Source organism: Falco punctatus (genome assembly GCF_963210335.1).
Source record: "Falco punctatus genome assembly, chromosome: 9".
Lineage (NCBI taxonomy): Eukaryota > Metazoa > Chordata > Aves > Falconiformes > Falconidae > Falco > Falco punctatus.
In genome coordinates this window covers 44,010,406-44,034,142 of record NC_137589.1, presented here as the reverse complement: position 1 = coordinate 44,034,142, position 23,737 = coordinate 44,010,406, and the positions used below count along the sequence as shown (strand labels likewise).

Sequence of the window (23,737 nt, the reverse complement as noted above, 5' to 3'; positions counted from 1 at the left end):
GGAAGGTCCCTTGGAGCAATCCTGGAAGCGGGAGAGGAGAGGAGGGCTCAGCAGCACCTCGGTGGCCGCCTCCAGGCCGGGAGCCCCGGCATAGTTCTCCTCAGCGGGGCACTAGGTGCGGTGAGCGTGGGGGTGCCTCTGGCTGCGCTGTGAGCTACTGCTCGTGCTGCTGCTGGGAGCTGGGGCGGGGGTCTGTACCTGTCCCCATGTTCTTCAAGCGTCATCTTCAGAACCAACAGAACACAAAGCCGGAAGGTGGGAACGCAGCCTTTCCAGGCCTGGTGTTCGGCTGAAAACAAGGAATGGGTTGTCGCTATCGCAGGCTTTGGGCTGAGTCTGGAGGAGTGCCAAGTGGCTGCAATTTATCTTCGGTTCATCTAAGGATTTGCACTCTTTCAGTTGTGGAACTTGGTGGTTTAAAGTGTCACATGGCATGGGGGGCATTATCTGGTGTTTTCTGGTGTGGAAGAGGAGAAGTAATTGGAATTTGCTTCCATGATTATTTCTGTGACATACAGAGTTGTCCTGTTTTTCTGCTAGCCTTAGGGGCTGTTGCTTCATGCTTGGGTAAAGCTGTTTACTTAAAAATAAAATAAAAATCCACTAGCATCTTTCCTAACTCCCCCTCTTCCCCCCAAATCACAATCTGCACTGTGCTGGTCAAGACATAATCCTGTTCCTTTCCCTGTAGGTGACGACTTCATCAGGAAGTAAGTGCTTCTCGTGTCGTTCTGCAGCAGAGCGAGATAAATGGATGGAAAACCTGCGGCGTGCCGTGCACCCAAATAAGGTAGTGGCTTTGAGGAATTGCCTCTGTTATAGTTCAGTTCCTCGTTATTACATTTTATAGCCCAGTGCATAGTAGCAGCAGGGGACGTATTGTCATTTTAGTGAGTAAGTGTAACTGTGGGTCAGCCTTTTTCCATATTGCTTTCTTCCGCAATTATATTTACAGGCAAGTGCCAATTATTTCTTCCCCTCTTTTGTCAGCACATGCTGCTTCAGCTGTTGCTAAGAATTGATCAGACCTGAAGAGTCTTCAGCCTTGCTCTGCTGATGATGATACTTGCCACTTAGGTAGGACTTGCCACCTCCCGAAAGCTCTGGGACAGATGTCAGGTAGCTGCCAGCAAAGTTACAAGTCTAAAGAGTTCACACATCACCCTTTCCAACTGGTAGTACTTGCAGCGTCAGCTTTGGTGATGGAGAAACTCAGATGCCCATTGCAGCCAGTTCTTTCGAGGCAAGCGTGGAACATAGCGTAGAACGTCGCTTTCGCGTCTCCGGTCAGTTGAGGTGGCAGAGCCCCCCCTCTGGGATCTACAGAGACAAATCCTTCTCCTCACTAGAACACAGGGACACCCAGTAAGCAGTTTTATGGCCAGCGTAAGGCTAAGTACATCCTAAAATAAAATCTGCAGCTGCTTCTCCCTCTCTGCGCTGGAGTTAGTAACAAAGATTGATCAGGACTAATCAGCTGCAGGATTTCGCAACTGATGAGCTCAATCAACAAGTCTTTTTCTGCTGATCAGAGAAGACACAAATGATGGTATCCTGTGAATTCATTCTTGGCGTCAGAGCCACATAACTGTGTATACGAGTTCGGGCCAGGCCTGGTGGGCTGCTGAAGGAGCCCTCTGTGCTGGGATTCATTGTCCCCAGCGCGTGCCAAATGTCAGCGTAAAAGATTTCCTTCAGTATCAGAATGGGAGCAGCGGAGGGGAGAGGTGGACTTCTGCCTCTAGCAGCCTGTTCTTGTACGTGGAGTTCAGTGACTCCAGTGCTATCTGAGTGCAGCAGCCTGGTAGTGATGATCCGAAAGAGCTGTGCGAGGTTTGCACGGTCACACTTACTGGGAGAACGTCCCAGGAATGTAAGCTGGGGCCAGGCGCATCTCTGTGGGTTGTAGATACAGTGTTCAGTGGAAATTTATTTGGACGTGTGCCCTCATCTCAAAACATGCCATTAACTGACGGCTAACTTTCCATCTTTGTTTGAGCTCATAGACAATAAACTCTCAGTATCTGACTTGATATTTCTGTCAGGAATTCAGTGTTCTTGTATAGTTCCTGTGTGTACTTCCTGCACCTACAGTACCCCATTGTGGACTTGCAGCAGAAATGTTCCTGCCCAGACTCCGAGGCGGAGCAGAATAAACGGTGGTTGCTGTTTCAGTGACAGGGTTCCAAACAAACCAGGTTACTGCAGAATCTCTAGCAGCAGTTCAGCTGCAAGTGCTTTATCTTTCAAGTCACTCCTGCAACAAATGCCCCTGGATGTTCTTCCAGGATGAGGTCAGCATCACTGGGGAGCTCTTAAAAGATCCACAGTATCCTTTCCTCCATTGTTGTTTTAAAAGATATCCAGGCCAAATTTCTATTTCTGAATTGTAATGATTCTCCTGTGGGACTCATTCTGTCACCTGTAATTCCTCTCAATGTTTTGGTTGGGTGCTCTGGACTTCTGCCCTAAAATACCATGAGGTTTTGTAAATCCCTCTTTCCCTGCCAGAGGTGGTTGCATTCCGGCCATGGATGAGGTGATCCCTGTGTGTGTGTTCAGAACCCTTTATAGTTGCTTTATTACAGTAAAAACAATGTGCTTCAATGCTGCTGTGAAGCAGCTGTACTGAAAAAGGAGGGGATTGTGAGATGCCTGTAACGTAGCTTCTGTTTTGCAAAAGTCATTAATGATCAGTGAGGTTCTTTGGTTTCTTCTGAGCCCCTCTTGGCAGCAAATGGAAAACGGTACGTTTATGATTTGGAGGGGTTTTATCTTCCTTGTTCCTTATATTAATTGGCACCAACAGACATGGAGAGCACGGTGATACTTGGAAAATTAGCATAGGTAGTGTTATTATGCAAATTCCTGAGAGCCAGTATTTCCTTAAAATAAAATGTAATTAAGCCTCTGCTCATTTAGCACATCCGAAATAATTAACTCATATCTCCAGTTTTGTTGTGCTTGGCTTTGTGAGTTTTTTATTGACCTTTATTCTTTGCATCTTTTTTTCAGGACAACAGCAGGAGGGTAGAGAATATGTTAAAGTTATGGATTATTGAAGCCAAGGACCTGCCAGCTAAGAAAAAATACTTGTGTGAATTATGCCTGGATGACGTTCTTTATGCACGAACTACCTGTAAATTGAAAACTGATAATGTCTTTTGGGGGGAGCACTTTGAATTTAATAACCTCCCATCGCTCAAAAACATTACGGTGCACTTATACAAAGAGACTGACAAGAAGAAAAAGAAGGACAAGACCAATTTCATTGGACAGGTGAACATCCCCGTCAGCTCTGTCACGGGCCGGCAGTTTGTAGAGAAATGGTACCCAGTGGTCAGCCCCAACCCCGGTAAGGGCAAGTCCCCGGGGCCCATGATCCGCATCAAGTCACGCTACCAGAGTATGAGCATTCTTCCCATGGAGATGTACAAAGAGTTTGCCGAGTACATCACTAACAATTACATGGTGCTGTGCTCGGTGCTGGAGCCCTCGCTGAGCGTGAAGAACAAAGAGGAGATGGCATCTGCGCTGGTGCACATCCTGCAGAGCACAGGCAAGGCCAAGGTAAGACCCTTCGCCATCGGTACCGTCCCACCAGAGTCCATCGGGAGCAGACTCCTCTGCTGGATTTTGGAAATCACCACATCAGCTGGGCTGCAGGCCTAGCCATCATTAATACACTCTAATTTTGCTTTTAATTACAAACAAGTTGGCAGCATGTGTGCTGTGAATTGCTTAATTAGCGAAGAGGTCGGTGGGACCACAAGATACTAACCGGGTGGGTTTTTTTCTCTCCTTCTGGAGGCTCAGGGGCCAGGCTCTTACTTTATAAACAGGCACAAATGTGAAAGTAAGCAAGGCGACAGTTTTCAAGGCTGAAATATAAGCAGTGCGGGCTTAAGCAAAGCAGCCTGCATGCGCTGGGTATTCCTGCAGGATCCCAGTAGGTTCCCCTGCCTGGCACTGTGCTGCTGTGCTGAGCACCCGGCACGGCGGTGCTGAACCAGAGTGACCTGCCTCTGGAGAATTTCAGAGCAAAGTCTGCCTGCAGGCATGCATGTCCCTGAATCAGCTCTTGGCCTTCAGGGTCTGTTCTGATGCTTTTGGAAGGGGGGGGGGGGGAGGGGGGCAGCAGCATGGGAAGCCCCGGGGTCCTGGGGTGCTCCCAGGGTGGCACTTGTTGTGGGGTTCATGCCAACCAGCTTGCACGTGGTGGGAGTTCAGTCTTTGTGGACTGCTTTGTCTGAACATCCTTCATGGTTGGGAATCCCATGCCAGGTCTGGAGAAGAAGCAGGCCAGGAGGTGGCAGAGGGTGGGATTTACTCCTGGTTATGATTTGTCCTCACAAAGCAGAACTGAAAGCCTTACTGGAGAGCACAGGCAGGCACTGAGGTGCATGGGGCATGGAGTCGCATGACCCATCAGCTGCCAAGCATGGAATCATAGGTTCATGGAATGGGTTAGGTTGGAAGGGACCTCAAAGGTCTAGTTCCAGCTAGGCAGGGACCCCTTCCACCAGCCCCGGTTGCTCAAAGCCCCATCCAGCCTGGCCTTGAGCACTGCCAAGGATGGGGCATCCACAGCTGCTCTGGGCACCTGTGCCAGCGCCTGGTCACCCTTACAGTACAGAATTTCTTCCTGATAGCTAATCTAAATCTGCGCTCTTTCAGCACCTTTCATCCCCAGGTGGCACAGCACCATCACAGCAGGCAGTGCCGTGTCAGGACTGCAGGAGTTCAGACATCAGCTCTGTCTTCTGTTAACGTTTCCCTGAACTCTGCAGGGGGGGGGAGCTAGGGAAGAGCAAGATTTCCAAAGCTTTTGCAGTGCTGAGGAGATGTGAGCTCCTCACCTGAGGGGGAGTCACAAGGCTCTGCATCCTCTGCAGCTGCCACTGCTGCCTGGGACCATGGCAGGGTTCGTGGATTAGATTTAGTTACCATCTGTTGGACAGAGAAGTGGCTTGGCCTCCTGATCTAGTTCAAAGCAGGCAAAGCTCACTGAGAGGATTGCGAGGCCACGGGGCTGCTATTGCAGAGGCAGAGAAAATAGTGCAGTTAAAGCCTTCCTGATCCCAGCAGCCGCGTCAGACCCCAGGAGCGCGGGCAAGGACCACAGCCCAGGTCCCCTTGGCTGCAGTGCCCTCAGAGGCGACAGAAATAGCTTGTGATTCACGGCGTGTGAAATAACACTCTGTGGTTACACAAGGAGAGCATTGTAGGTGTCCCCTTCCTCGCTCCTTGTGCCGGGGCTGCGGTGCCATCAGCGCGTGGTTTCTGGGCACAGTCCTGCCTGCTGCTTCTCCCTGGGGGCTGCGCTGTCCTGTGCTGCGGCTCTGGCAGCGCTAGTGCTAGGGCTCTTGGAATAACATTGCTGTGAGAGACCCTGTCTGTGGCTTACGTGGTGCTGGTGCAAAAGGCTTCAAGTGTCACCCCCGTCTCAGTCACCGCAGATCATGTGTGGGCATGGCTGAGAGCTGTTGCCGCTGCTCATGCCCTTTGCTTCTTCTGTTTGATGCTGGAGAGGCTCCAAAGAGAGCAAGTGTGTTTCTAGACATGTGTCTGCATCAGTGCTTCAGATCCCACAGGCTCTACACAGGGGACATGGCAAACAGTAAACAGACTTGATGAATTTCCCCCTAAAATGGAGCTTATGCTCTCCCTGCCTGTCATCTGCCATCAGGATTAGCACAGGGTGTAGGGAGCTGTCAGAGCAACAGGAGTTACTGGAGCATGGGAACCAGGTGGTGCATCCTTTATAGAGGACTTGGACAAGCAAGGAGAGGGAAAAGCAGCAGTAAGGTAAAAAACCAATGAGTGGGAGAGGAAAACATCCCCTCCCACCTAGTTGTGTGATGTGGGTGCACCCTGCCACTGCTCAGGAAAGCTGCCTTGTGGCTCAGCACCATGACGCAGCGAGGGGGCACAGAAGCCCAGCAGGCTGGTGCCTGGTCTGCAGGGGGGGGCTGTGCTGGTGTTGCGGTCCCTGCCCTCCACCGGGCAGTTCCTTTCAGCCCGTTCCAGGGAGAAGGACCAGACAGGATGAGTCCAAGCACGTGAAGAAGTCCGCTTGCCATGCGGCAGCATGCTCTCCCTCTCCAGGCGTTGCCTGGCCCGCCCCTCGGCAGGGCCCTGAGCTGCTCCATGGCGTTTCAACACAGAAACAAGGGCCTCTGACTTGCTTCCCAGCCAGTCTGCAGGAGAAGCGCTGGGTTCCATCGTCCCGTTGTGGGTAAGGCTGCCCTGCCCGCGCTGGCGTACGCTGGGCAGGCGCGTGCCTGCAGGCGGGTCTGGCTCTGCGTGGGGGGCACGCGCGGTTCCCCCAGCCCAGGCTCGCCCCCACTGAGGCCTGCGCGTTCAGAGGTGAAACCCAGGGCCCGAGGTAGGGCACGGCGGGGTCTGCGGGGGCTTCAGAGCCTGGGAGGAGGAGAGCAGCGCCCGGTGGGCCTGGAGTCCCATGAGCGGGCAGGGTGCCGGGGCAGCCGGCGTGCCACGGGATGGGGCTTGCGGCGGTGACGGTGTGGCAGGGTCCCAGCTTCCGTGGGGGGAGGAGGGCAGCGGCCCCCTCCTCCAGCCCTCTGTCCTCCTGTGACCCCCTGAAGCTTGCCCAGGCTGGAGGTGGGTTCCCGTCCTGGTGCCCTGCCAAGAGCCTTTCCAAGGGCCTCTTCAGAGCTCTCCCTGCGCTGACGAGAGCAGACGTGGCAATCGGCAACCACTAATTTATTGTGCTGATAAAGGGGGTTTTGTGGATCTTGGCTGCTGTAGCTGATGCTAAAGCAGCAATTACAGTTGAACTGAGAAACAAGTGTCCAGTAGATTATCTGTGAAGACTCGTTAGCAGCTAATTGCTCTTGCACTGTTTCAGGCCCTGTTTTCCTGTAGCGATTTGCTGTAAATATGGTGTAATCCCTTAATGAGGCATGGCCGATTGGGTACATGTGTCCACCCAGAGCCACGCTGCAGGAGCTGCTGTGCAGGAGCTGCTGTGCAGGAGCTGCTGTGCAGGAGCTGCTGTGCAGGAGCTGCGCGGATGATGCCACGTGCCAGCCGCAGCCCAGCCTCTGGCCACCAGCGTCCCCGCGCAGCCCTGCCGATGGCAGAGGGGCGATCCTTACCCACAGACGCCCCACTTCGCTCCTTGGCAATGTTGAGTTGTCCCCCACCAGCCAGGTGTCATGATCTGAAGGTGCTAAAACCCAGAGGCACTGCCCGAGTCCCTCGTGCCGCCGAGGCAGAGCACCTGGGGCTGCCGGCAGAAGCGGGCCACAAGGGCTGCAGCTGAATTTTCTCCCTTAATACCTGCTGCTTCCAGGGCTTCATAGCTGCGTCCCAGTAGATTAAAAGGTGGAGAATGAAAGCAGAGAGTCCTCTCTGGAGTCAGAAGTCCGTGCTTCCTTTGATCTCTGTTTGGGAAAGGGAAAAGCTTCATCCCTGCGGCGCTGGGCAAGGGTTTGGTGTGCGCCAGGGCACGCCTGGAAACCCCTGACCGGCTGCCAAGACAAATAGGTGGAGAGGAGGGGGAAAGCATTTTGATAAAGTTGAGAGTGCAGATGGTCTGGCTGAGGAAGCTGCCCCAGCCTACTGGAAAGTCTGACCAAGATCCAGCACTAAATCAGCTGCATGCGGTTGTTCCCTGTCTCTTTTTATGGCAAGTAGGGGCTGGAAGAGGCATCGTGGTGCTGTAAGAGGGACGTAGGTCTGTCGCTAAGCGTGGAGATACGGCTCTCAGCATCTGTCCTTGGCTTGCTACAGGCTTCCATCTTCCTGGTGAGAGCACTGATAAAATGTTACCTGTAAGGGTGTGGAGAGATGCCTGGTTTTGTGTGTTTTGCAACCCCCAGACAAAAGACACAAAGTCATAATTTGAAGTATTTCTGTTGCCATGCTTGGTGTTCCTGGGAGTGCTCAGCCCTGCCATTAGCACGGCTTGATGTGGCCTGTGTGATGTGGTTACGGACAGGCAGGCTGCAGCCTTCCCAAAGCGAGAACAACTGTGACTTGCGATGCTTCCAAAATATTTCCCATGCTTAGGTTTGTTTTAGGGCTGTCTTCTAGATTTTGGAGCTCAGTTCATGACCATAAATATATTAGAAAAATTCTGTTGTCCACATGGTTGATAGATCAAACCCAGCGTTAGGCGAAGCTCTAACTAACCAGCTGCTCACTTGAAATAAATGTTTATTGTGTTGTGAGTGGAGTGAAGAATAAACATGTGTCCTTGTTTGTTTATGCTGCAAGGATTTGCTTCAGCTGAGCAGATGTTTGTCCCCCTGTGCGAGCCTCCTGGAAGCTGCCTGCGTTCCCTTCCTCGGCGGTGCGGGGTGCTCGCTCAGCACCCTGCTGGCAGCGCCGGTTTCAGTGCAGGTCCTGCAAATAATCCTGCGGGGCTGCCGGAAAGCGGCTGCCCAGCTCTGGGAGGGCACCGGGCGATGAGTGGCACGGCTGGGCTTGGAGGCTGGTGGCACCAAGGCTTGGTCAGTCCCCTGGGGGAGTGCTGCTCCCTTACCTGCTCTGGAAAAGCTGCACGGACAGGGAAGCAAGGATGCTGCACATGTTCAGCCGTAGACAAGACTGGCAGCAGCCATATAATTTCCCCCACAAAGAGTTTATCTCTCTGATCATATTTTATAGCAGCCATAGTTGAGCTAATAAGGCTTTTAATCAGTTTTATGAGTACCCCCACCATTTTTCCCTCTCTCCCTGAACACAACAGTCAAGTTGGTTGAAAGGACAGAGAAAGCCAGTGAGTAGCAGCTGTGAGATCAGTGTTCTGGCTGTCGGGGGTCATGCGGTTTCTAAACCTCCTGTATGGGATCTGGCCCCTCGCCGGGAGGTAGTGGTGGCTCAGTGTGTTACTGTTAAACCCTTCAGGTTTTCTTACTACTGTGATCAAGGTGATGGACGCAGGTTCGTGTGCGTTAACCCTCACATTGCTGCTTTACCTCCTTCTCCCGAGAATCAGAAAATGCCAGAAGCATCCAGGGTGAGTGAAAGGAGGGAACATCACTAGATTTCCCAGCAGAGAAGTTCCAGCGCAGATCCTCAGAGGATCTGTGTGGCGGTGTGAGGACTGGAGGCTGCGGTCCTTGGTTTCACACCATCTGCCCAGGACCCAGTCGCTGCCCCTCCGCCGCTCTCCTTGCACAGCTCGGCACCGCTGAGCACCACGTTTCTCTGCCACTACATCACTGACACGTAGGCGTGTCCTGATGCTCGTCCACCTGTAACCTACAGCCCTACAAACCCCTGGTGTTTTTCACCTTCGCATAAAAGCCCAGCTGGACTCTGGGCTAGTCTTTGAAATAAGCAGTAATCTTATTACCTTTATCAATTCAATCCTCTTAAGGTTAAGTCAATCCTATTAATCAAGCTTGTGATGTGGAGAACCTTATTATTTCAAAGTCAATCTGCCCATCAGTCAGTTACGATATTGGGAACAACCAGCTGCATCCCAGAGGGGTGCGTGACCCACGGCAGGGTGTGGGGGGCTGCAGGTCTCTTCAGTTCTGTGACACCCCACGTGCTCTGGCTGCGGAGACATCCCTGAGAGGCTGGGACAGGGGGACCCTCCCCAGGATGGCGAGGTTCAGAATCCTTCCTGGGTGCGGATAGGATGCATCCTGCAAGACTCGTGTGGCTTGTTGGCTTCCTTTGCTTCGGGCACACTCCTGCTCTCACCGCAGCCATGCCAGGCACCTGACTGGCTCCATCTTTCTGCCTGCTGGGCTCAGGAGCTGGAGCGGGCAGGCATTGATGTGGACAGACCCCTCACCAGAGCGGGGTGGGCTTTCCTGACACTGGCAAGTGCAAGCACTGGCTTTCAAGCACTGCGGGGTGCTCGGCGCCCCCAGCCCGGCGGGGTGTGCGGAGCTGAAGGGTGCTGGTGCTGGGCGGGCAGGGCTGTCAGCTCTTGATCGGATGTGTGACTGAATTAGCTGTCTTCTGTGCTCTGGCTTTGCCCCCTGGGAAGCTTTTTTTCCCCATTTTTTTGTGTTTGAGCAAGGCAATTAGTCCGCTTCCTTGGCCCTATTGACGTGGGCGGTGAAGGGTGGTTTTCTTGAGCAGGCGCTGGTTTTCCCCTTGGTGGACTTCACTTTTCAATGAGCCTTTCCCAGTGCAGCCCACCCCCAGGGCAGCTGGGCCCTGGGCCGGCGCTGATGTGGATGCTGGCTGACACAGGGCAGCAGCTTCAGAGGGCCACCTGTGGGGACCTCACACAGAGCGGCACGGGGCTGCAGCGTGCTTCTCTCCAGAGCATCACCCCTCTTTCCATATTCTTCTTCCAGCTTTCCCAGGAAAAGGTTTGGGGGATTCTCCATGGCAGCGTGGAGCAGCTCTGCTGCAAAATGACTTAGTCAGACATCCTGAACTGCAGCGTGTGAGGGGTGAGACGGGGTTTAGGAGGCATTTCCTCACCTACAAGAAGATGCTGTTTGGTTGTGGTTTGAGACAGGAGGATGAATTCACTCAGGTGGGGCAGGGGAAGCAGCATGTGAAGCTCAGCATCTGAAGACCCAGGGGAAATGGAAGTGTTTTAGGGTACACTACAAGGAAATCAGGGCGGAGGCATTTGAGGGACAGAGCGAGGCACATGGAGCAAACCCAGGCTCCGGCCAGCACAACCGGCTGCCCTGCTGGGGTGCTGGGGTGACAGAGCCGGTGAGCTGCCGGCTCCCGGGACAGCGGCCAGGGGATGCTGTGGCTGGGGGTGCAGGGGGATGAGCGGCAGCGCAGCGTGGGCATTGCAGGCGGAGGGGAGGCTGGAGCGCTGGAAGCCCTTTGTGGTGGCGTTTGAGCCCTGAGGTGGTGCTGAGGACTGTGCCCGCCTGCCTGCTGCCGGCACCTGGCTGCTGCATGTGTTTCCAGAGGGCTGGGGGAGCTGCCTCGGAACAGCACATGCTGCTGGGGGCTCATGCTTGGTTTATTTGAGAAGTGCTGGAAACCAGTGCAGCCTTGTGCTGTCATGCTCCGATTTTATTTATTTATGAGTTGCTCTTCTTTATCAGCATATGTGCAGTGACTGTGGAGTTGCACAGGTTCAGCTGTGTCCAGGCTGAAGCAAATACCCTTAAAAGAAACACGGGAGCAAGCCTGAAGAGTGCTGGCACAGCCCTTAATTTTTACTGCAGACCTTTTCCGTCCCCTTTCGACTCCAATGTAATGAAATAAAGCATCTTATTTTCTTCCATTGCCAGGGGCCTTAACTGAAAACAACCCCCTGCTGATCTCTGCTGCTCAGAAACAGGGAGTATTATTGGCTTTAGTTATTGCATTTTATTCAGAGCCTTGTATGTGGGTGAGTGAGGCCCCCGGAGGGATTCGACAAGTATTTGCATTCCATTTGTGTCTTCGGAGTGCTGGCTGCTGGCGTACTTAAGGCAGAGATACCAGACGTGTGATTGAGAGCTGATGTGGCTTTTTTGTGTGGAGGGAAGGCAAGATCTGGAAGATGGCCCTGGGACAGAAATCGCAGGATGTCATGGGAACTGACCCATGGAAGAAGCTCCTTTCCCGCGGCTGGCAGAGCCCCGCTGGGCTGCCGAGAGCGGTCTCTGCAGAGCAGCTCGTTCAAGGACACTGGCTGTGGGTATTTTCATCCCTGACGCATCCTGGGGCTGGTACGTGCAAGCCCAGCAAGATGCCTCCTGCAGCTGAGGGAGACTGGGGACCAGCGGGGACAGCGAGGAGCCCCAGCCTGGGGGATGCTGCTGGGTATCCCGGCTCTCACCTCCATCCCCTGGCCAGTTACAAGGGCGGATTCTGCCACGTTACGCGCCAGCTTTGGGTCTTGCGCTGTAATGGAGCTCTTCAGGATTTCAGCAGCTTTCCTTTCCACTTGGGAGGCAAGGGGTCATTTTCTCAGCTGTCAGGCTGCTGGTGCTCCGTAGGGGATAACAACCAGAGCAGAGGTTTCAGGGGGATCTTTTATGGCTTTGTGTTGAGTCCCACAGTGGAATTTTGCCTCGTTTTAAATTTTAGTGAATTCTGTAGGGCAGCTAAAATCATCAAAAATCACATTATCGTTGGCTAAAACTTGGCCCCTGGGTTTCCACCGCTCAGCAGCCCTGGCTCACAGTTGGCTTGTGCGTCGCAGCTTGGCCCCACATCCCACAGCAGCCAGTGCTTGGCCGACGAGAGGGGGGAAAAGCAAACACTTGGCTAAGAGAAGCTGTAAAACTCAGTGTTCCTAAGATAATTAGTATGTTGGGAAAGTGACAGGAAAGAGAATCAAGCAAAGCCAAGGTCAGTGGCTGCTAATTAAGAATCAGCACCTTGTGTCAGCCTGAGCTGTGGCTTGGAATTGAAACGTACCCCAGGAGAGACCCAGGAAGATAAAGGTGATAGAGTTACCCAGATAGCGGCTAACGGGATTTGAGCAGGGGTTTAAAGTTGCATTCCAGCTTGGCCGATAAAAGGAGCGAAATGAGAGAAAATAGTGGGGGGAGGCGCGTGCTTTGCTTCCAGGAGGGATTTTTGCCTCTGTAGCTGCTGAAGCGTTGCAGACGTAGCAGGATCTGAGGAAAGGGGATCTTCTGGCTAAAGAAATAATGGAAGTGACTTCTTTTTTTCCAGAGCTCTTCCTCTGACTTTTTTGGAGGATGTTCTGGGATGGTCACAACAGTGTGTTGGTCCCAGTCACAGTCTTGTGGGAAGGTGGGGGGGGATCAGGCCATTGGGTGCTGCAGAGATGTCAGCCTTCCTCCCCTCCTCCCTCTACTCAGATGGGAGATGTACCTGCTTGCTGCCTGGATTTCCCTTTGTCTGGGATGGCAGCACAGTAATGAAGGGCCTGCGGATTAAATGATTTGGGTCTGTTGGGTTCAGATGGAGCTGTTTGTTGAGCCTTGATTAAATTCTCAAGGCAGAGACATCCATATGAAAAATGGAATGGAGCTAAGCACCTCTCTTGCAAGTCTCCGGGCCAGCCGCTGGCAGGGAACGGGAGCTGAGCATCCCCGCTCCGGAGCCTGGGTTGGAGCGGGCTGGGAGATGGGCACAGTGCCTGGGGGGCTCTGGGAGCTGCGTCTGGCTCGGGGGCGGCAAGGACAGGAGCTGAGCTCTGCACGGCAGCTCTGGGTTGCTCCTGCTGCCCCTGCCGGGAACGGGTTACATCTGGTACGGTCATGACAAATGAAGGAGAATTTCTTAGTGAAAGGTTATTACTGAGCAGATTATTTTGTTTTAGAGGAAGGCAGTTTAAGAAAAGGTGCCCTTGGTTGCAGAAGCGAATTTGTGTGTCAACATTCCTCTGTCTTCTGCATGGGGAAACCAGTGAGAGGTTTAATGGGCGTGATTTACGTGGTGCCAGCGGCCCCCCTCTGCCACCCAGGTGAGTGGGGCTGAGGGGGAGGTCGGCGGTTCCAGCACCCAGCGCAGGGGGCAGCTGGGCAGGGGCCCAGGGCTGCTTTTCCCATTAGTCGTGCAGAGAACAGAAGCTGAATATGTATTAGCATTAAAAACTGCATGATATTTCTCCTGCATTAACGCTAGCTACAGCACACTGAATATTACACCACGCAGTGGATTTTCAGCAGAATGCGCGGGGAGCTACGTGACCCTCTCAGATCAGTTAACGCTCTTGCAGAAGCAGGCACGGAGCTTGGCCTGAAGTGCTGGTTTTCTTTTAGAATTTGCAATTCAGTAGCCCCAACTGATGCACGGGGCAGCTGTCAGCATGCGGTCTGCTCCTGCTCACCCCGTCCGTTGCTCTGCAGCATGGAAGATTATAAAATTGCGTGGTATTTGCTTGTGTGCACATCAGACCAAAAATGTGCCCAAAAATGTGTGCTGTAGCAGCACTGTTTTATTTCCATGAATACTGAGGAAATAGGACATTTGAGCATCTTGATGGATATTACAGGCTCGATTCTCAGCCATTAAGTGTGGGGCACAGCTTGTGACATCTAGTTGTGCCCCTGTTCTGCAACCGGTGCAGTTAGATGCTGAATGCAGCCACATTTAACAGTAAAGAAAATGTTTCACCCATAAAATGTGAGGCTGGTACAAGCCCCAGCCAAAAACTGGCGCTGATGGAGAGACACGTGTCGTGCAGGTCTGGAATGCGCCTTTTTTTGGGGTGCAGAAGTTGTGACTCTCCAGAGATGTATTTTGCCTCTTGTCTCTGTGAGGCTGGAGAACCAGGAGGCAGGTCGGGCTGGTAGTAGCGCAGTGTACACAGGCAGGATCACCCGCAGCACCTCCGCTCCCTCGTGTGTCTTACGAAGGTGAGACCTCCCTGGAGAAGGGGAGGCTGCCTGCGCTGCTGAACGAAGCGTCTGTCAGTGCGTGGTGACCCACCATGGGCTTTGCTTTCCAGGATTTCTTGACTGACCTGATGATGTCTGAAGTTGATCGCTGTGGTGAGAATGAGCATCTCATTTTCAGGGAGAATACACTGGCCACCAAAGCAATCGAAGAGTACCTGAAGCTGGTGGGGCAGAAATACTTGCAAGATGCCTTAGGTACGTACAGAGCGTTGGCAAGTCTTGCCCAGAACGGTTCTCCTCTAAGCTGCAGGGTGCTCTGCATGGTGGAGACCATCAGCTGAGCCCTGATGACCGTCAGAGGCACCAGCATTGACCTGCCGGAGGGTTTCTCTGGCAGCAGGGTCCATGCCCAGGACACAGCCATGGGCGCTGCAGGCAGCTCCCTGCTCCAAGGTGAAGGTCACCGCTGAGTTAGCACTTTAATCTGCTTTCAGAGGAGATAACAAATTGATATTTGAAGGCATTGTGCTGCCTACCAAGTCTTCTGTCTCGGCACTGGCGGTGTCACGGTGGCTGATTGAATCCTTCCCCTGATTGCACACCCCTGCCAGAGATGCTCCCCCGGCTCCTCGCAGCGCTAGCGAGTCACATGAAATCTCCCAAGTTGTAGTGATGAGAGTTGCCTCCCAGATCATGCTGGGAACCCTCCTGGTGGTTTTTTTTTTCTTTAAGTGCGGGCTATGTTTATGGCTCCAAAAATACTTCTCTTGATGCAAATGAAAATAATTAGAGCTTCTGCTTCTGGGCAGGTCAGGAAGGAATTGCTGTGTTGCTGTGTGCAGCCAGCACAGCACAAGGATGGGGAGAGGCTGCCTTTGAAGCGTTTATGTCTGAACCTCAGCTGAAGGCAGCTAGATTGGATCCACATCCTAGCAGTAGGATGAGCAGACTTTCTATTGAGGTGTTAATTTTTCAGTATGTTGGGTTCCTACTACGGGATTTGTGTAATTTTCACAAGGAGCAAAGAAGCGTAAATACTTTATTAAGGTAATAATAATGACAACACTGAGGAAGCAGAGATCATTGAGCAAATTCAGTCAGGCCAACAGATAGCCCACAAGAATAGGAAAAGGAATATTATTTATTTCTGCCTTGTAATGCTTTCTGGTTGAAGGCAAGTCTGTAAGTAGATTACCTCATAAAATTTCTAAAAAGCCAGGAGATTAATGAAGGCAGAGAATTTTGAAATATTCCCCTTTCAGGGCTCAATGCAAATGCTGCCAAACCAGCTCCATCTAGTACAGGAGGAGCCTGCGGTTCATGCTCGCTATTCGGGGCGTTGATTCTGTGTAGACCTTTTATCGGTGAAATGATTCATCTGTGTGTCACAAGGTAACACAATACAGCATAGCGCTTTCCTTTAAACCATGAAGCATAAGCAAGTAATAGGGCCAGATAATAACAGCAGGCATCACCTGCAGGCAAGCAGAGAGGCTCCAGAGCTCCCTGGCAGAGCTGAAAATACATTGGAGAGGCTCTCCAGTATGTAATTAAAATCTGTTTTGGCAATAGGGGAGGAATGCAGGCTAGAGTGGGCAAAAAACAGGAGGATGGGAAAATCCAAGATGGTCAGGAATTAGGAGGTGTGCAAACCAGCTGGAATTAGCAGAAGACCAAAGCAAACCTTTCTCCCAGAGTGTCACCCAGCCCTGCGGGTGCCTAGCTAAACAGTGCCTCTTAACCCCCTTTCCCCCGAGCCCGGGCTCCCCAGCCACTGCTGGGTGCGGACTGGGATGGGCAGCTGCCATCCCCAGCTGGAGACCTGCAGAAGTGGTGGGAAGCGCCCTCAGGCTGGGCGGCAGGGGTCCGTGCTGGGTACCCCAGGGTGGAAGCTGGCACGAGGGCAGGGAGCCAGCGAAGCAGGCCCACCGTGTGCATCTGCACGAGGGTGAGGAGCAGCCAGGCAGCAAACAGGAGTGCAGGGAAACTCAGAGAAATATTTTAATTTAATTTTGTGTGATGCTCAGCTCAAAATAAACCAAGTAAATTGTTTCTTTCCTTTAATTACCTATTTCTCCTGTGAATCACACTGGCTTGTCAGTGCCAGGGCACAGTCTGCAGTAGCAGGCCATCCTACAGATAATTACAGCATACTTCCTACTGGATTAGCCCGAGGGAGCGTCTCTGGAACTGGTGTAAGGGGGGGTCGGGGCAGGCTGAGGAAGCGGGTGTTTTGGCAACAGAGTTCTGATGCAATAGCCCATGGCCACAGAGGCAGAGCTGCCAGCTGGGGGAGAGGGGTGGAATGTGCTCGCTGGGAGCGCGGGTGCCTTTCTGCAGCGGGTGCTGTGTTGTGTTGTGAGCTCCCAAGGCAGCGCTGGCTGCTCCTGGGTCCACTCGGAGATCCTGTGAGCTGGCTGGGGCGCCGCTCTCGCACCCAGCTTCTGTTCAGCAGTGTGATGGGGCACAGGGTGACTGCTCGGGCACTGGGGGTTACGAACAGAACTGCCTGAAGGCTGCGTATCTTGGGTTGATGCAAACCCCATCACCAACTGTCTGTTTTACAGGGGAATTTATCAAGGCACTGTACGAATCAGATGAAAACTGTGAGGTGGATCCCAGTAAGTGTTCGTCTTCGGACCTTCCTGAACACCAGAGCAACCTGAAAATGTGCTGCGAGCTGGCCTTCTGCAAAATCATCAACTCCTACTGGTTGGTATCCCGCGAGTGGCGTCCCCTCCGCATGCCCCCAGCTAGCGCAGGGGCAGCGTGGCTGCAGGGGACGAGGGTGGCAGCAGTCCTGCAGGCTGTCCCTACCGTCCCTTAGCTGTGCTGATGGGCAGCTGGTGAGGGCTTTGGAGGGAGAGCTGCAGGGCCCTGCCCGCCTCCTGCAGTGCACGAGGGAGTCTTGGTGGCCCAGGAGCAAGGGTGATGATGGCCAGGGGCTGAGACAGCAGCTCCTGTTCAGGCAGAGCTTGGAGTATCTGCTCTGGGGGTGCGGCAGCCTCACTGACCCTCCGTCACCCTTGTTGTCAGTGGGTGCTGGGGGGTCACTGGCACACAGACACGGGGACAGGGGAGCAGAGACCAAGAACGCAAAATGCTTCTGCCAGTATGACCGGTTCAGAGAGGGACTTGTTGCCAGCTGTACATGAAAGTCAAATAAAGGTCAGAAATGCGTGTCCTGGGTCTCCTACCCCTGTAACCCTTCAGTCTGGCTCAGAGGACAGACTCTGCCTGCCACCCCTGAGCAGCAGGGGAAGCTTCAGAACCCTCCCAGCAGCAGGCAGGCTCTGTGGCCCTCCTCCTGCCTGCAAGGAAGCTGCACTGGCACAGGGAGCTTTTGTCTGGGCAGATGTTCTCTTGTTGAAGAGTGCTGGAGCCGGGGAGGATGCTGCTGTTACTCCTGCCTTGCTGTTTGGCTCAGCATCCTGCATTCCCCTGGGTTAACCCCACTCTCCCCCAGCCTGGGGTGCTTGCTGAGGCGGAGATGGGGAGCCCGTTGCCTCCTTGGCCAAAGGCCTGGTATGCAGTTTGAGGCATTTCCGAGTTGTTTGTTCTCAGGGTAAAGGTTCCTGCAGCTAGTTGGGACAGGTCCGGATGTGCAAAATTATCGATGGAGTAAGGCAGTCTTATGTTGTGGAGGTGGCTGTCGAGCGTGTTGGTGCTCACAGCATTAGGGGCTGCTCAGCCCAGGGACTGGGAGCCAGGAGGCCCTGGGACTGTCACAGATGCTGCCTGCAAAGATGACCTGAAAGAGGAAAAAGAATGGGCTTGTGACTCTTTTTGGAGAAATAAAAATATCTTCTTTCTGCTTCTTGCTAATGTACCCAGAGACTCTTCTCCTGATTGTACGAGAGAATGAGCATTTTTGTCTCGCTGCTGGATTTGCAGTCTCCCTGCTTTAAAATCTGGGGTTAGTTTTTATTAATATATTTAGTAGCAACAGTCTTGTTGCAAAACATCAGCTAAGGATAATCTTGGAGGAAGTCAGTCTTCGATAATAAGGATTTCTCATTTTCTCTCCTATCCCAGCTGTTGTTTTGAGGTCTGCAACTCATTATATGTATTTCCCAGGATACTGAGTGTGCCTTCCTGCAAGCCCAGGAAGGGAATTGCTTTTCCCGACTGCTCAGGGAGAGAGCAAGCAGCAAGAGGCTCACTCAGACTTCCTTTACCACAAATAAGCAAAGGGCAGATTTCTTTACAGGTATCCTGTACCTTATCCTGGGCTAATTAATAACTCTGACTCAGGAATGGCATTTACCTGCTCTCCCAGGAGGGATTCCCTGCTTTTAGTCATCACTGGATTATAATTGTTTGAATTAATGTCTTCCTAAAAATACCCAAAGCAGCACTAAAAGGTCAGTCTAAAAATAGGCTCGAAAAGTGACCTAAGGAAAGTCAGGAATGCACGGGAAGTTTGTTCCTTCAGTCCTGCCTTCCCAAGGAAGGCTGGAGCAGCTGAGCCGCTGCTCTGAGCGGTTTCCCCTCGATTCCTTTGTGCTCAGTGGTTCTTGAGGATTAATTGCACTGATGAGTGTTCGGGATTGGCCAAGGTACCCTGACAGCTAACAATCTTGCTTTAAATAGAGTGCCAGAGTGTGCATGCTCATCTGCTGGAGAGAGTCAGAGAGAGGAAAGAGGTTTACAATAACTGAAAATTGTTATAATTATGACATAATTTGGACATCTGGAAAGTTTCAGTGTAAGCAGAATTTCAGCATGTGGAATCTCGTTACTGGAAAGTTGGGTAATGAATTACGGGCCCGTTTGTCACATAAAGCTGGCTAACTGGATTCCATCCGCTGTTACACAATTAAACTTTTATGGTCTCCCAGCCTGTGATAGTGAGCAGTACTTGCGGGCTGCATGCAGCCGGTGCATACATTTTCAAGCGTTTACTTTCCAGTAACTGTACAACCTGTCCTGATCATTCAAGCCTTAAATTGCTTAAAGGATTCTCCTGTTTCTGGGCAAATACCATGAAGTAAAAGGGCTTTGTCCAATTGTGTGGATCAAGCCAAAGACAGAGGCAAATTTATCCAACCATAGGCGTTGGCTAATGTTATTTGTGAAGCACAGGGTAAAAGCTCGTGTGTGTGCAAGCATGAAGCCAACACGGAGCAGAAGCTGGACATGATGGCAGCATTTGCCAAGCGCTTCCATGGAGCATCACTGCCCATGTCAGAAGGTCAGAGAGGAACCTGAAAACCTGGAGCACAGCGACCTGGGGCTCTGTACGCAGGGGCGTGCGGCCGGGCAGCATGGTCTGCAGCTGGCAGGTTAATGAAGTGAAGGGTGAGGGCTCTGCCTGCTGGCTCAGAGCGGCCATGGAGCTGGAGGCCACAGCTCTTTGGCTGCAGGGTACATGCCACACTGACGGACCACAAGCTCCACAGGCCCTGAACTCTGCAGCTGTGGCGAGGAGCAGTCAGTTGGGCTTGATAAAAGCGAGTCTCCGTAGCCCTGGGAGGCAGAGGATGGGGGGCTGGCAGCAGGAGGGATTCCCTTGGGTTTTCCCAGAAGCTGGACAGTGTTGCCGCAGGGACAGCATCCATGGGTGGCTGCTTCGCTTTCGGTGCTCCTCTGTTTTGGAGCCTCACACCTGGTTCTTGCTGCTGCTGGAAAGTGGACGGTGTCTCTGGCCGTGCAGCTCCCATGGTTTTTCTCTTCCCCACGGGCTGCGGGAGGTTAACCTGCAGGGCAGTCAGTCCCAGAGGGGGGGTAGCCAGAAGCCAGCTGATGCTGCTTGGCTTCTCCCAGATAGTCCCTGCAGCAAAACTGGGAAACTGTCCTCTGAAATTTTTAGAATTTTAGTTTGTTAAAGGAATTTATGGCCTGAAACAGAGTCTGACCCCTCTTCACTCTGCTTTTGTACCATCCAGCTCTGTCGGTAAACAGCTCTGGTTTTAAAACGGAGGGTGGTTGCTGGCCAGGGCAGCCTCCAGAGCGGGTGGGGAGGGGGAGACCGAGGACCCAGTGGTGGGACCCATTGCCAGCCTGCTCCCGTGGGTGGGAGGATCCAGCTGAACAAACAACACATGCTGGGAACAGGATAAGGTGGGAGCAGGGAGCTGGGGAGGAGCAGAAACAGGCAGCAAGTTCTCCAGCGATAAGGGCTGCTGCAGCGAGCGTCTGCTGGACCCGGGGGAATTCTGGTATCCAGGAAAGCCAGGCTGAGGGCTGTGCAGTTACAGGGCTGGAGTAACTCCAGTGGGGCTCCACGCTTGCACTAGCCACAGTGGGATTTGTTCCAGGTGCTTGAACAGGAGTATTACACTTTGCACAGCCCTTCCTCCAAGCACCAGCTGTGCCCGTGATCCCGCTGCTGCTGGGGTTTCTGCCAGGGGGTCCCACGATGCTGTTTCTTCAGGAGACACTCTCCTTGGTGGCTGAGCTTTCCCCCATTCCCAAGTGCCCCGTGACGCAGCCGACTGACTTGTGATGAGCTGCTTTGCACAATTTGTGTGGTACCCCTGTCCCCCTGGTTGTCTGGGGTGTTGGCACCCAGCACAACACGGATCATCAGTCTGATGAAAGCTGCTTCTCTTACAACTTCACGGAGCAGCTTTGCTTTTTCCTGTGCCATTTCAGTCTCCTAATGGATCTTCTGCAGGAAAAAAAAAATACAAGCCTGTGGCAGGTGTAGAAAGCGGTGCTGCCGTGGATGCACAGGGTGAGAGGGCTGTACCGCTGTCCAGGTCTGGGTGTCGCAGCCCACAGCTGATGCATACCATGCTTAGTTACTGCCCGCTGGCCTTGAACTTGCCCCCCCCCCCCATGTTGTTTCAGTGTCTTCCCAAGGGAGCTCAAAGAAGTTTTTGCCTCCTGGAGACAAGAATGCAGCAGCCGAGGCCGCCCAGACATCAGTGAGCGACTGATCAGTGCCTCTCTGTTCCTCCGGTTCCTCTGTCCGGCCATCATGTCCCCATCCCTCTTCAGCCTCCTGCAGGAGTACCCGGATGACCGCACAGCACGCACTTTGACCCTCATTGCCAAGGTCACCCAGAACCTCGCCAACTTTGCCAAGTAAGCCGGGGGCAGGGCCGGGAGGGGGAAGGAAGCTGCGGGTGCGTGGGCAGAGCCATGGCTCCGGCATCAGGAGTCCCACACTGGCCTCTCCTTTTCTCGATGGAAAGGGGCTGTTTGTTTCCTGTTGGCTTTTTCCCCCACGTCTCTTGGGGACCCATTCCCTCGCTCCTGGGTCAGGGCAGTCGTTTAAGTTTCCAAAACAGGACGTGTTTTATGAGCAGGAAAACAGGCTGTTCTGACCACACGGTCAGGCAGGCAGGGTGGCAGCAGGGACACCCAGGCACAGCCAGGTGCTTTGTCCTGTGACACCCCGGCACAGCGCACTGCCTGCCCCCCTCAGGGGTGCCAGCAGGACCAGGACCCAGACAGCAGCCATGGGGTGCGTAGCTCCAGGGCTGGTCTCTTCCCTCTTGTGAGCTCTGGGACCTTCCCTGCTATTAAAATGCAGTCTGAGCTGGGAAGGTATGAAAAGAGAACGGGGACACTATCAATTTCTAACTAAGCCCGTTGGTTTGCTGGAAACAAAGCGAGAGATTTTTGAAAATCTTTCTACTGGCTGCAGCTCTGAGCTACTTATCCTGAGCTCTGATAACAAAATGATGAGCTTTCCGAAACATGAATGGACAGTTTCTGTCTAAAGCTTCTTAGATTTGGAAACTAGCTTAGTACACACGCCCGCCGCCAGGAATGTGCGTACATGCACGCAGACACAGACGGGAGACATACAAGTGTGTTACACTAGATGACAGAAATTCTCCATATTCCTGGCCAATCCCTAGCTAAAGGGTTTTCAGATTCTCGACGCTTCGCAGGAAAGACTCTTTAACTAAGCTGACCTTGGTCAAGCCAAAGCGATCAAGCTGAGCTGCCCTGCAGCCGCCGCTGGTACAGCCGAACCGTGAGGCCCTCCCTGCTGTGCTCTAAATAAGATATCTAACTGGGAGCAACGCTGGGTGGAGCGCTCAGAGGGCAGGAGGAGGCTGCAGGAAGCCCGAGGGGACAAACAGGCTGGCCCAGCTGCAGGAGCGGCTCCCCAGGGTGACCCCCGCAGCGGTTGTGCCGGGGCAGCAGCGGCTGGCAGCGCTGGGTTAGCCGCAGTGCCCGGGGAGAGCGCAGCCGTCCTGCCGCCATCAGTCACTGGGCTTCAGTCAGCCCATGGTACTGGGTGCTATGATTTCTGTATCTCCAGTGACAGGTCCTGTTTCTGGAGGCTGTGCCCTGACCCGTTACCAAGAACGGCAGTTTCTCTAGCTTTCACCTTCATTTCCACTGCAGAGATCCCATGCTGACGAGGACTTAACTGGATTATAGTGGAGTTAATTTCGGTTCCATGATCAGTGAGGTGTACCAGGTGTCTGCTATCAACCCGGGGATCCCAAAGGCTTTGAAGGGTTCAGATGCCAGTGTTCTGGCACTCTTACCTGCCTGCGTACCTACCCGTTCTGTTGACTGCACCTCTGTTTACAGGATTTAGCTGAAATCTGTATTGCTGTCTCGATAGGTTTGGCAGCAAAGAAGAATACATGTCCTTTATGAATCAGTTCCTGGAACATGAATGGACTAACATGCAGAGATTTCTACTGGAGATTTCCAATCCTGAAACCATCTCAAACACGGCTGGCTTTGAAGGCTACATTGACTTGGGCCGGGAACTGTCCACTTTGCACTCGCTGCTCTGGGAAGTCATCTCTCAGCTGGAGCAGGTATCCGGGGGGGCAGGGGCAGGCCAGTGCTGGCCATGTGTACCACACCACACACCTCCCCGTGGCGGCAGGTAGCGAGCCGTTAGCTGTGTCTGTGCACAGCACAGATGTTACTAACACTTAGCGCTTCCCCAGCCTTTGCACATGCTGCAGAAGTAGCTCGTTCTTTACATCCTCTCAAGGCAGGTGAGTATAGTTCTTCCCCTCCTCTGCTGTTTACTTTTGGGGTGTGAGGATGGAGGGGCAGGTGGGATGAGAAGGCAGAGCTGCTGAACACCAGGATTTTGTCTGTCCCAGCAGAATCAAAAGGTCTCTTTTTAATTAAGAGGATTTTTGGCAAGAGACCTGGACCAGGCTCGGCTTTAGCTGTCTTCTGTATCTGAACTTTGTTAATCACGCTTGCTTCCTCTGCCTCACAGCAACAAATGGTTCCTAACGCCACATGTTCTGGGGCATCCCATAGCCTCAGCGGTGGGGGTAAATGACGGAGAAAATTAAAGTTGTTAATGTGATTCACTGAAGAGATGTCTGGCAACTGGCAAAGCCCGCCATTCTCTAGAAAAAATACAGGATGATGGTAGTAATTCTGCTCTCTTTTCTGCCCAGGGCACTGCAACAAAGCTTGGGCCTCTGCCTCGGATCCTGAGGGATGTCAACTCGGCACTCAGTAACCCAGCCTGCGTGCAGGTCTCGGTCACAGCCGATCACACCGCATCCACGCCTAATGCTGGCAACAGCATCTCTGTGGGGCTGCAGAAAATGGTGATAGAGAATGACTTATCTGGG

The 23,737-nt window shown here is 53.0% G+C and overlaps 1 protein-coding gene across 11 annotated transcripts in view; it reads left to right on the top strand.

The window, feature by feature from the left end:
• Nucleotides 1–23,737, top strand: part of DAB2IP (DAB2 interacting protein) — a 249,502-nt gene that overhangs the window by 208,061 nt on the left and 17,704 nt on the right. For all 11 annotated transcript variants that reach the window (XM_080402873.1, XM_080402872.1, XM_080402867.1 and 8 more), the window contains 7 exons: nt 692–790; nt 3,016–3,570; nt 14,324–14,468; nt 16,781–16,925; nt 21,009–21,245; nt 22,750–22,951; nt 23,558–23,736. In XM_080402873.1, coding sequence (XP_080258999.1) covers nt 692–790; nt 3,016–3,570; nt 14,324–14,468; nt 16,781–16,925; nt 21,009–21,245; nt 22,750–22,951; nt 23,558–23,736 — 1,562 coding nt within the window. The remainder of the gene's footprint in view (nt 1–691; nt 791–3,015; nt 3,571–14,323; nt 14,469–16,780; nt 16,926–21,008; nt 21,246–22,749; nt 22,952–23,557; nt 23,737) is intronic.